This window comes from Lithobates pipiens, unplaced genomic scaffold (assembly GCF_037356315.1).
Source record: "Lithobates pipiens isolate NorthernLeopardFrog02 unplaced genomic scaffold, aLitPip1_a1.2 Scaffold_30, whole genome shotgun sequence".
NCBI classification, from domain to species: Eukaryota; Metazoa; Chordata; class Amphibia; order Anura; family Ranidae; genus Lithobates; species Lithobates pipiens.
The window spans coordinates 149,176,958-149,190,830 of NW_027507791.1; the positions used below are offsets into that span (position 1 = coordinate 149,176,958).

Sequence of the window (13,873 nt, forward strand, 5' to 3'; positions counted from 1 at the left end):
ACAACTCTATAAATGATTTTTTTAATCGAGCACACAGACCTTTTTTCTACCTTTGGCTCACTTCCTTGTACAAAAAAGCACACCGTACTATATGCCTGTACCCTCCTGTTTGAAGAGATTGAGCGGTGTCATATTTTTGGGGCCCAGCAGCGAGTTGCTAGTATCAGTGCTGCTGTCAGTGCTCTCTATCTCGGTGCTGGTGTCAGTGCTCTCTCTCTATGTCGGTGCTGGTGTGGTGTCAGTGCTCTCTATCTCGGTGCTGGTGTCAGTACTCTCTCTCTATCTCAGTGCTAGTGTCAGTGCTCTCTTTCTATCTCGGTGCTGGTGTGGTGTCAGTGCTCTCTTTCACTGTGACGGTGTCAGTGCTCTCTTTCACGTGCTGGTGTCAGTGCTCTATATCACGGTGCTGGTGTCAGTGCTCTCTATCACGGTGATGGTGATCATCTCCTGCACCTTCTTCATAGCCTATCCTGACCTTTCCTCTCCTCCATTGCCTTCATGCGCTCCTGAGTCCTGAATTGTCAAAATTTCACATATAAAAAAAGAATGCTTGTCATTGTCGATCCCAGATTCACTTCATACTTTTGTTATGTCAGTGGCCATGTGGTGGGACTATGTGTGCACAGCTAGTAAGTATTTTGTGGCTGAAAATATGACCTGTAGGTTTTTAAAGTTGGCCTGCCATTGAAGTCAATGGGGCCCGCCGCGAACTTTGCGGTTCGCAAACTTTTGGCCGTGTTCGCGGTTCGCGTTCGGGAAACGTCCCGTCAAAAGTTCGTCCATCTCTAAACAGGATATCTGTAGCAATAAAGTTGTCACGTTAGTGGAGTCAATCAACACATCGATGGAATTTTGAATAAGACTATTTAAAGAAGAAAACATTTTTTTCATTATATTTAAAAAAAACTTTTTAATGCCATGTATGGTTCAAAATTTCCAATAGAGTGATGTGTGTGGATTGAATGGATGGTGCGGATGAGTACATATGTTAGACACCGGTGTCTCATTAAGACCTTGTCTTAATTTTAACTGTTTGTATTGGAGGAGTTAATTATATTGAGTTTTTGTACTATTTATCTGTGGTGTGAGAGTTATCAATAAAAATGTTGTTATATCCAGTATACCCCTCTTTTGAAGAATATCTTTTTGGAAATTTCCATTCCTTTTTTAATGTATGCTTTTTGTTCAGCGGGTTACAACCCCAGGGGGGTGTTTATTGTTTTTGACACCAATTACCCCTGGCTGACGGTGTGTACAGATCATTTAATAGGGTCTGAATAGGGTTAATCCCCTTAACCCTATCAATCTGGACAAGATTAGGATCAGTCAAGGTGTTTTTGCCTTTTTTCTTTATCAATAACCCAGACCTGAATATCATTGAACATCTGTGGGGTGATTTGAAGCGGGCTGTCCATGCTCGGTAACCATCAAACCTAACTGAACTGGAGATGTTTTATAAGGAGGAATGGTCCAAAATACATTCATCCAGAATACAGACACTCATTACAGGCTATAGGAAGCGTCTAGAGGTTGTTATTTCTGCTAAAGGAAGCTCTACTAAATATTGATGTGATTTTTCTGTTGGGGTGCCCAAATTTATGCACCTGTCTAATTTTGTTTTGATGCATATTGCGCATTTTCTGTTAATCCGACAAACCTCATTTCACTACTTAAATATTACTGTGCCCTTCAGTTATTTGATAGATCAAAATGAAATTGCTTATCCAAACACCCAAATATTTATAAATGACAATCATGGAAATTGTCAGGGGTTCCTAAACTTTTGCATACAACTGTAAATTGTTGTTTAATTGTCACATGTAATCCCAGCCGAACACAGTACTGAATTCAAGTTTTCTTCCAAAGTAAATAAAAAACACTTTCAGAACTGTGAAGGTTCTTTTTGAAAACTTCAATTGGACTGGGAATCTGAAAACGTCAAAGCAATTCCCACAATGAACTGAAACAATGAATAAAAAATCCCTTTTGGGAAAAATAATAGTTATATACTCTTGATAAACAATATATGATCTCTTTCTTTGTGGCTTACATTAACAGAGCATGAGAGTAGCTATACCACAATCACTTATTCCACAAGGGTTCTTTCTTGGAAAATTGAAGAATTACAGGTACAATAACTTGATAATAATATTACTATATTACTATATTTTTGCCAATTTTGTTTGATATGACTACTTTCTTGGTATGACTAACTGTCATATCTAAACATTTTTGTAGAAATAAAAGAGTTTTCATCATCAAATATAACCAGAAATGGAGTTGTATGCTATATTGGAAAACTCAAACCAAACCATTGTAGGGACATTTATTCTTCTTGGACTCTCTTCTGTCTATAGTCTGCAAGTTGCCTTTTCCATGCTGCTTTGCTTGATGTACATGGTGACATCATTAGGAAATCTTTTACTGATCATTACAGTAAAACTTAATCCCCATCTCCAGACACCTATGTACTTTTTTCTGACTAATCTTGCTGCTATCGATATTTGTTATTCCACAACTGTGGTGCCCAAAATGTTAGCAAACACTCTGGCACAGGATAGAAGCATTTCCTTTTTGGGATGTGCAATGCAATTATATTTTCACGCATCTTTAGTTGCTGCAGAATGTTTAATCTTGACTATTATGGCTTTTGACAGATACAATGCCATCTGTAAACCTCTGCAATACCACATGATCATGGACCAAAAACTGTGTTTTTATCTGGCTGCTGGATGCTGGACTGTGAGCTTTGCTGTTCCTGTACATCTTACGCTTTATACTTTTGGGTTGCCTTTCTGTAAATCCAACAATATTGAACATTTTTTCTGTGAGATGCCACCATTACTTCATTTGGCCTGTGCAGATATTTGGTTCAATAAGATCTTGGAGTATGTTGCAGCTATAGTAGTAATTGGAGGCACCTTGGTGCTAATACTTGCATCTTATTTCTTCATCACCTTGACCATTCTAAATATAAAATCTCTCAAACTAAAGCAAAAAGCATTCTCTACTTGCGCCTCCCACCTTGTCGTAGTCTTCCTCTTCTATGTAACAGTGTTGTTCATGCACTTACGTCCTCCTTCCAGCTACTCCCCTGAACAGGACAAAGTTATGGCACTCATTTATACTGTGGTAACACCAATGCTAAATCCTCTCATCTACAGTGTACGAAATAAGGAAATAAAAGCAGCTATAAGAAAAACATTGTCAGTCATAGCATGTCATTAATATTTATTAGCAACAAACAATATTGGTTCCTTTGATTCTTGGGACAATACCAGCAAGTTGATTGATGGTGAATATAAATGTTACCTTAAGGCTGGGTTCACACTGCTGCGATGCGGGAACGCTGCAAATCTACTGCGGGTTCCCGCATCACATGCCTCCCGGCGGCAGTTCACACTGCCCTAAGCGAACTGCTGGGAGTGTCAGTGAGAAGTTAATGACACCTCCAAATCAGTTCGCATATCGCAGTGCGATCTGCAAACTCGGACAGGAATCGGATCGCATGGTGTGAACACCCATGCGATCCGATTCTGCTGCGGACCAAAAAAAGGGTCCTGTACGAGTTTGGGCCGGATGTGATGCGAATTCAGCCATACTATCTGTATGGCTGAAATCGCATCGCACAGAGATCGCATGTGATTTGTACTGCAGTGTGGTGAAAATCACATCCGATCTGGTACACCGCAGCAGTGTGAACCCAGCCTAAAGGTAAACTCCAGTTGTTTATAAAATGTTTGAAATTGAAAGATCACTTTCTTTAGATACAAAGAGCCCCTCTATCCATCACTACTACCACAACCAAGCCTATTATAAATAAATATAAATAATTCATCAACAAAATATTCACTTTCAAAATATTGTGCAGCTCAGTTCAAACAATGTGTACATAATAATTATTACTAAATCCAAAGAAACAAAGCCCACTGTCAGATGTAACATGTGCAAAAAATATCAAATAAAATGAAATAAATGCATACAAAATTCTCTTTGCCCAAAAGTGTATTGTTAAAGCACCCGGTGTCTTTCACCTCTTTAGGTAAATGGATCACCTCTTTCAACACAACTTAAAATACAATGTAAAAATGTGTTCCTTTAAAAAGGTATCATACACAATGCAATCCACTTCCAATCCTGTCGGAGAACTATGCAATCTTTAACAGCCAACAATGGGTTAATGGATCCATTCTGTTCATTAAAGGGCTTGCAAGATTCTCACAGTTCCAGACCATTTACCATAAAGTCACAAAACAGAATGATAGGCTTCATAGCGTAAAACAATGCATTATTAATTCATGAAAAAAACATCATCAGCACACTCAAATTTCCAGGTGTTATGCCTGGAGATATTTGCATAGGCAGGTAAAGCTGCCACCTACAGCCACGAACACAGGCTGTGTGGGGAACTTCATTCAGAGTGTGGCTCTTCCTAACATGTTTTGACACGTGTTGTCACCAGACAGCATCTCTGCTACCTATATACGAGCAGATGTGCATAAAAAAAGTGTACTCACTCAAAAACTTCTTCTAACATACGAGCCTTTAGTAGATTTAACAGTACAGTGAAAACCAATTGACCATTAAAGGCTATTTGTAGACAGTTTGTTAAAATGTTATAAATTATTAACTAACTCAGAAAACGAATACAAGTTTTCAGAAACATTGGTACCTTATCAGGCATATTATTATTATTATTGACCATTATATGTTGTTTATACAATTAAAATACTAATGTTGTCTTTCTGACAGACTTTAAAAATGCAAGGTATCGATATAATATGAGGCATTGGGGTTGATTTACTAAAACTGGCCACAGTGCCAAATCAGATGCAGCTCTGCATAGCCACTTGCCAACCCAAATACGTATATATACTGTGGAGATTCGACCCCATGTCACAGGTGCATATGAGCATCTTTATGCCTGATTTTGGTAGGCTTGCTAATTGTATACCTGTGTGCTGGCATATAATTATCCCAGGAATAGAGGTCAGTTCACAGACTTGGAGACAGCTCTGCCTGACAGACAGGAAGTCTGGCCTGGGAGGTCAAGAGGGTCCCAGTAGGGGATGGCTCCAAGAGAAAGAGACAGGAGGTTTTGGAGTCTAAGGCTGCAGGTGGTAGCCTGTCTATGCAGGCAGGCAGATGTGGCCCGCGACCAAAACAGCACAAAGCTGACAGTTAGTAATCCAGGAGGCTATAGTTTGTGTTTATACAGTGATGGTGGAATCCACCTGTGAGGGAAGATTACTGTTTGTTTGAACTTTTTTATTACCTTTAAATAAAAGTGGGCTGCCGTGCCCTAAAAACGAAGTCTGGAGTGGCATTTTTTGGAAAACTGCATGCACCACTTGAACCTAATCACCCTGGATCATCACAATACGTTGCAGTTTGCAAGTGATTTACCAGGGTTATGGCTACAGTTGTCACCCATAAACCCGGTATTTTTTTTTTTTCTTTTTCACTGGCTCTTATGAAAGTGGTCCGAGCGGGTCATTGTGTGCACGAGGCTTAAGACTTTTAATGATATTTCAGTTTATACATCAATTTTTTCAGCAGTTTAAAAGCAGATTATCTTTAAATAATATACCACATATTTAACCACCTCAATACAGTGCACTTACACCCCCTTCCTGCCCAGACCAATTTTCAGCTTTTGGCACTCTCACACTTTGAATGACAATTAGAACTTTCTTTTGGTGGTATTTAATCACTTGTGGGTTTTTTATTTTTTGTGCTATAAATAAAAAAGACCGTCAATTTTTGTGAAGAATGCCTTTTTCTTTGTTTCTGTCATAAAATTTTGAAAATTTGTAATTTTTCCTTCATAAATTTTGGCCAAAATTTATACTGCCACATATCTTTTGTAAAAATAACCCAAATTAGTGTAAATTATTTGGTCTTTGTGAAAGTTATAGAGTCTACAAACTATGGTGCCAATCACTGAACATTGATCACATCTGATGTATTGAAGGCCTATCTGATTTCTTGAGACACTAACAAGTCAGAAAAGTACAAATACCCCTTTTTAGAAAGTAGACATTTTAAGGTATTAACCACTTACAGACCGGACCATTTTGCTGGTCGAAGACCAGACCACTTTTTGCGATTCGTCACTGCGCCGCTTTAATTGCGACGTGGCTCCCAAACAAAATTGACGTCCTTTTTTTCCCCCACAAATAGAGCTCTCTTTTGGTGGTATTTGATCACCCCTGCGGTTTTAATTTTTTGCGCTATAAACAAAAATAGAGCGACAATTTTGAAAAAAAAAAAACGCATTATTTTTTACTTTTTGTTATAATAAATATCCCCCAAAAATATATATAAAACATTTTTTTCCCTCAGTTTAGGCCGATACGCATTCTTATAAGGGATAGTTTTATGGCATTTTTATTAATTATTTCTTTTTTTTTTTTTTTACTAGTAATGGCGGCGATCAGCAATTTTTATTGTGACTGCAACATTGCGGTGGACACATCGGACATTGTTGGGACCATTGTCATTTATACAGTAATCACTGCTATATAAATGCAGTGATTCCTGTGTAAATGACACTGGCAGTGAAGGGGTTAACCAGTGGGTGGCAGTGTAAGGGTTAAGTGTGCCTAGGGGTGTGTTACTAACTGTGGGGGGATTGGGCTTTCATTTAGTGAACACTGATCTCAGCTCCAATCACATGGAGCAGAGATCAGCGTCATCAGTTGCTAGGCAGAATGGGGGAAATGCTGTTTAGACGGCATTTCCTCCATTCAGCCGTCCCATGAGACGATCGTGGCGATCAAGTCCGCGGGACCCGTGACCGGACTCACAGGAGTCCTGACCGGCACGCCAGGGCGGCATTGAAGATTGGACATACCTGTACGCCAGTATGCCTGCCCGTGCCATTCTGCCAACGTACATCGGCGTGCGCCGGTCGGTAACCGGTTAAGTAAGTAGCATGGTGAGTTTTTTTAAGTTTTTTTTTTTCCACAATTCTTTGCAAAATTACGTTTTTTTTTTTGTTACACAATTGTCATATTAACAGGTTATTTCTCCCACAGTGCATACAACAAATTATACCCCAAAATACATTCTGCTACTCTTCCCAAGTATGGTGACACCACATGTGTGAGACTTTTACACAGCCTGGCTACATACAAAGGCCCAAAATTTAAGTAGCACATTCAGGCCTTCTACGAGCATACATCTCATTTCTCAACCACCTATTACACTTTTGAAGGCCCTGGAGCATCAGGACAATGAAATTGCCCCCAAAATGACCCCATTTTGGAAAGCAAATACCCCAACGTATAATTTATGAGGCATGATGAGTCTTTTGAACCATTAATTTTTTTCCAGAAGTTTTACCTATGCTTTTAGTAGTATCCACAAAAGGAGAACACTGGTCCAGGCAGCAGGCAGGGATGTGCATAGCGATAGCAATAGTAATTATCCAGGCAGGAATATTGTCTATAGTCAGCACAATCTATAGAAATTGTCCAGGCAGAGACAGCCAGCACAGCCATAATATTAGTACTGGTACACTGTTAACTGCAGACACTCATTGTACCGCTCTCCATACCTTCATAAACATACTGTCTCTTGCTACAGCTAATTATTTGAATAGTCCAGGTAGCAGTGTGGTCTGTTCATGCGGCAGGCAGAGGCCTGATGGCAGTAAGTCAGCAGCAGGCTGAGGGCCGCAATCAGGTAAGACCTGTGCACAGGGCCACAGGGGTAGGGGCTTCTACCCATCCAAAGCTCTATGAAGCCTCCAGACTCCAGACCCTAATCCCGAAATTCTGAAACCCGTAAAAACAATTCTGGAGCCCCTCACATATGTGAGACCCCTGTGTATTACAGTCACAGACTAGAAGATAAGTCCAAGCGGTAGGCAAAAGCATAGTCCATAAAACAGGCCAGGGTCAGTTCATATGAAAGCAGACCAAACGGTAGGCAGAGGCATAGTCAAAAAACAGGCCAGGGTCAGTTGACGTGGAAGGCAGTGGCATGGTTATTTGGGGGAAGCACGGAAAATGGTCAGCACAGATGATGGAAATGGTTAAAATTATAGGCTAATATTTTAGGGATGTATGATAAAGTTGAAAGCATTCACCAATGCAAAGGCCAGGTTGGGAGGGACACTGGGGGCAATGGTAGCTGGTATCTTTACGAAATCCTCTTTTGCTGCACACACAACATTTCTTTTTTGCCATTTTCGGCCTGCTTCAGATGGTGGAATGCTGAAAGGGAAGTGGCGCTCATTAAGTCGGCTAACAGCATCAGAGCGAAGATCTTGGGGGGGGTCTTTGTTGATAGATGAGGGATGTGACAACTTCTATGAATGTTAGGAAGGGGGCGGGGCTTTTCATGAATTTGATTATGTAGGAATTATAAATGGCCAAATGGATGAGATAAATTGCTACCTTCTTGTACCAGAATCGGGACCTCCTTAGGGCTGAATCATTTGATCATTGAAATCCACCCCCCCATGTAGAGATTATAATCTTGAACACATTTCAATGGAACCTTGTCTTCTCTGAACCTCAATTGTAGTGTTGTCATGGATGGTGGACAACACGTGTATGTCCCTTTTATCCTTCCCCCTCAAGGCCGGCACTTTGTTGCATTTCAATGTTGCTCTTTCCCCCTTGCAGTTTTTGTTCACTAGAGATTGTGGGAAGCCCTTCCTATTTTTTCTGGAGGTTCTGCAGGCCAGGGTTTTTGTGATGTATTAGTTTTTGAAAAGGGGCAGGCTGTTGTAGAAGCTGTCAAGGTATATGTGATATCCTTTGTTCAGAAGTGGGTATGCCTGGTCAAATAAAATTTTGGATGTTGGCCTGCACACCTGGCTGTGCTGTGAAAGGGGGAATAATTGATGATCCCGAGTAGGAAGGCATGTTGGGTTGGCAAGACCATCTGGCAAATATGTAGAGGTCCTGGCTCTTGGGGGACGTGACCCTCCAGTAGTTGGGGGATTTGAATTTCCTGTGCTGGTACTCAGGTGTGATGTGGCAGCACTGGTACTGTGCCTGAGCATATAATCCTGGTTTCTGGCAGCTGCCTGGTTTCCAGAGTGCCATTCCCTTTTAGGAGGGACCCAATCTTCTTCCGAATCATTTGCTGAATTACTATTCTCAATCGGTTCAAATGCCGAATTTGATTCAGAATCAGAATTGGAATCTGATGAGAACTCCCCGCTGCTCTCATTAGTCATGGAGAGGATCTGGAATTACTCCTCACTAGTATAAAATCTTTTGGACATGATTCTGATGGCTGTGTGACAGGTGGCAAGTGACAGTCATTGATGTACTGTGCGATGGGTGGCATGTGATGTTCACTCATAGGTGATGATGGCGTGTCAGGCGTTGGTCACTGATGGGTGACAGGCCACAGACGGTGAAGTCCACTGATGGGAGAAGAGTGCACCGCTGACGGTCACTGATGGGTGATGGTCACTGATGGGTGACGGTGACAGATGATGGTCACTGATGGGTGACAGTGACAGATGATGGTCACTGATGGGTGACGGTGACATGTGACGGTCACTAATGGTTGCACTACTGATGGCAGTCTCTTATGTGACAGATGCAATTTATGGGGTGACTGTTGGGTGACAGATGACAATGGGGGGGGCGATGGGACAAGTGTTGTGCTTGTGGAGTACAATACAGACACAGATCGGTAACTTACTGCTCCTGCCTCTTCTGTCCTCACACTGGAAATTGTGTGTGAGGAGAGAAGAGTTGGTAACAGCTAGTTGCCGCTCTGTGTTTACATTTAGTGATCGGCTATGAAAGGATCACAGTCAAACATATGGTAAACAGCCACAGCCAATGGCTGTTTACAAGCATCGGTGACGAGCAGTGTTCTCGAAAACACACCGCCACCGATGTGCACGCGTACACCGATCAAGCGAATGAGCCATGCACAGTGGGGCAGAACCATCTGTGATCGGCCGTGACTACATCATGGCCAATGACGTGGTAAACAGCCAGGCCCAATGGCTTTTCACCCCCTTGGTGGCGAACAGTTTCTCTGCGACACCACCACCGAAGGTACAGGGATACACGCACACGATCGCACGCATTCCCTGTTTAAGAATGAGAGCCATGCCGCTCATATGACGGACGGCAGGCGGCAAGCAGGTAAGCACAATTTGGGCTATCATATGATGCTCTAAACACTATTTCCATGTGGAAATCTCGTGTTTTGATCACGACTACTGATTAAGATGTTCCCTGTTGCCTGTGACCTATAGTGAATTTGATTTAGTGACAATTTTTTCCCCAAGCACTATAGTGAATCTATTTTTGCGCAAATTTACACAAGCTTTGACCATTTTGCGAACATTCACATTCACAAATGTGCGCTATAGTAAAGACAACCCTAACTGTGAACTGTACTATTTCTCCTCTTGAATGGTGAAAAAAATACACTGGGGAACATTTATCAAAGAGCTTGTGACAGTTTTAGTGCAGCTGCATTTGCATGAGTATGCGGAAATGCTTTGCTCAGCATTTGCATCAATTTTCCAGTGTCTAAGATATTTTTTTTTGTGATGCACTGCGTTAAATTAGCAAGAAGGTCAATTTTTACACACGCGTACTAATTCTGCTTTTGCTTGTTGCATCTGACATAAAGTCCTTCCAAGGCCTTCTTAATATAGTGCAAATTTAATGCATTGGGGTTCATTTACTAAATGCAAATCCACTGTGCACTGTCAAGTACACTTGAAGTGCAGTCGCTGTAGATCTGAGAGGGACATGCAAGGAAAATAAAACACAGCATTTTTGCTTGTACATGATTGGATAATAGAAATCTTTAGAGCTTCCCCCATTTAAGATCTTACCCTCAGATCTACAGCAACTGCACTTCCACTTTAGTGGCAGAGAGTGTACAATTGCATCAAAGTCATACTCCATGAACAGAACTGTAATACTTTCCTGGATTTTGTCTTGCATACAAATAGTACAAAAGTGTTGGCCAACAAACACGAACGTAGTGACGTACTAGAAGTACTTCAAGCCGAAAAAAAAAGGGGAAGTTCAATTGATAGGCACCAGCCTGTGTGCTCCTTCTGCTAATTTTGTGTTAGTAGAATTTTGCTCAGTGTTGATTTGCACTTTTCATTTCGCATTTTTCAGTTCATTTCTGAATGGCTGTTCATCAACCACCCATGCTGCGGAATCGGGGAGATAACATGTTATTTATTATTGGCCTTGGAGTTATTGTTTTGACCCAAGTCAGTCCAGGAACAGAAGGAGGAGGATTTCTTGGACCAAAAATTGGTTGCTTTATTAATCGTGACCAATTATGTCATATGCCTTTGCTACGGGAGCTCCAGAAGAATAATCCAGATGATTTTCGGAATTATCTTTGGATGACAGACCCCTGCTTTCACCAACTCTTGGCATTGTTGATCCCCTATATTAAGAAGCAGGACACATGCATGAGGCTTTTATTTTATTTTTTTGTTGAATAATGATTTGATTTGGTATATTTTTGGATGCCTAGAATACACTTTTTGGTTAAGTTCTATTGGCAGATAGCATGTCTAATTTTATTTGTTTTCATTTTTTAACCCCTTCCCGCCGAGCGTACGCAGATCTGCGTACTCGGCTTCCGGGGGGTATACCGGGATGATGCCCGCACCTGCAGGCATCATCCCGGTACCGTTTTTTACAGCGGGCGATTGGCTTTCCAGCCATAACAACCGATGCGGCTAAAAGCCGCTCGGCTGTTATGCCGGAGGAGCGGGAGGGGACGTCCCCCCCTCCCGCCGCCTCTCGCCGCTGTTACCGGTGCTCCCGCTCGATCGGGAGCACCGATTAGCGATCCGTCGGCTCTGGCTGCTGGGGAGGAACTGGAACGAAGCCGTAATTGGCTTCGTTCCAGTCTCCTCATCGTAAACACGGAAGCGACGTCATGACGTCACTTCCCGTTTACTCGGCTGCCAATGGCGCCGGTTTAAAAAAAATATCCGGTATTCAGAATCGCCGTTTTCGGCGATCTGAATACATTGAAGTGTAAAGGAGGGGTGGGGGGTCTTTTAGACCCCCGATCCCTCCATAAAGAGTACCTGTCACCACCTATTACTGTCACAAGGGATGTTTACATTCCTTGTGACAGCAATAAAAGTGATCAAATTTTTTATTTTTTTTAAAACAATTTAGTCATTTTAAAATAAATAAAATAAATAAAAAAATAAAAATAAAAATTTCAAAGCGCCCGCCGTCCCCGCGAGCTCGCGAAGCAAAGAAAACGCATACGGAAGTCGCGCCCACGTATGTAAACGGTGTTCAAATCACACATGTGAGGTATCGCCGCGATCGTCAGAGCGAGAGCAATAATTCTAGCAGTAGACCTCCTCTGTAACGCTAACCTGGTAACCGTAAAAAATTTTTAAAGCGTCGCCTATTGAGATTTTTAGGTACCGTACTTTGTCGTCAATCTACAAGTGCGCGCAATTATAAAGTGTGACATGTTTGGTATCTATTTACTCGGCGTAACATTATCTTTCACATTACGCAAAAAAATTGGGCTAATTTTACTGTTTTGTTTTTTTTTTATTCATGAAAGTGTCCATTTTCCCAAAAAGTTGCGTTTAAAACACCACTGCGCAAATACCGTGTGACATAAAATATTGCAACAATCGCTGTTTTATTCTCTAGAGCCTCTGCTAAAAAAATATATATAATGTTTGGGGGTTCCAAGTAATTTTCTAGCAAAAAATATGGATTTTAACTTGTAAACACCAAATTCCAAAAATAGGCTTAGTCATGAAAGGGTTAATGCACAATAGAAAAAATTGTTTTCCTAGAGGCGATTCAGTTCGCATTGTGCGCTATATATTTCATTCATTCATTCATTCACTTCAAATCACAGTTTGGGAGTTACATTTTAAAAAATACAATTTAAAATTGACAAGGGACACCAACATAGTTGTATCTTTGATCTTAAAAAATACAGAATAATGGTGTTATGGTAACTTGCACAAAAAAAAAAAAAAAAAAAACACAACAGGCATAATACTATTCTTGATATCACTAGAAAATAAAAGCCTTTGAAAATTAGTTTGCAATAACTCCATCAGTATCACCAGCAAAGCAGTTTCATTATTATCCCATTAAAGAAAAAGAAAATGTGCACTGCATATTGAGATTTCATAATTTGCCACATCACGAATGTTAATTCTGCATTACAAGTGCTAGTTTACAAGACCGACAGCTTCTGGCTCGTCCTTGCTTCCGAGCATGCGTGTTTGTACTTTGGACTTTTGACCGACGGACTTTGGTACACATACTCGCACTTTTGTCCGCGGAAATTTAAAAAGCCTGCCATCCAACATTTGTCTGCAGAAAAGCCAACAATTGTTCTATGGAGCATACAAACGGTCGGATTTTCCACCAACAGCCTGTCATCACACAATTCCCATCAGAAAATCGGATTGTGTGTACGAGGCTTTAGAAGAGATAAATTCCCCCTCTTTCTACCACTATGTAACAGCACAAGCGTGCATGATCAGACATGCAAAATAGTCAAAATGTAACTCTCATTAATTTTTTACAGAGTGCTATAGTAAATTTGCCAATGCGCACATGACAAAAAAGCATTTGCGAACGTGAAAATGTACGTTATATAGCCAAATGCAAGTTTCAACTGTTGCTTATAATGGTACAGTTGTTTCTTCCACAAAAAAATAAATTTTCATTTTTTTTGTTTATTTCTATAAAATAAATTGTACTTGCTGAGTTTTTATGTTGCTTGTTCTTCATATTTATTTTTAGCGCCCACCCCATTTAGATGGGTGCTTAATAGTTTTTTTGTAAATAGTGATAGGTAAATTTGGCCAGGTCCCTGTCGGAAATTCCGATGGAAACGGTCCGATCGG

General features: G+C 40.9%; 1 protein-coding gene across 1 annotated transcript; it reads left to right on the top strand.

Moving 5' to 3' along the window:
• Window positions 1-1,992: 1,992 nt before the first annotated feature.
• LOC143942140 (olfactory receptor 5F1-like) lies at window positions 1,993-5,240 on the top strand. Its single transcript, XM_077463409.1, has one exon. It carries the CDS (start codon window positions 2,275-2,277, stop codon window positions 3,226-3,228), a length of 954 nt encoding a protein of 317 aa, XP_077319535.1. The 5' UTR covers window positions 1,993-2,274; the 3' UTR covers window positions 3,229-5,240.
• The last annotated feature ends 8,633 nt before the right edge of the window (window positions 5,241-13,873 follow it).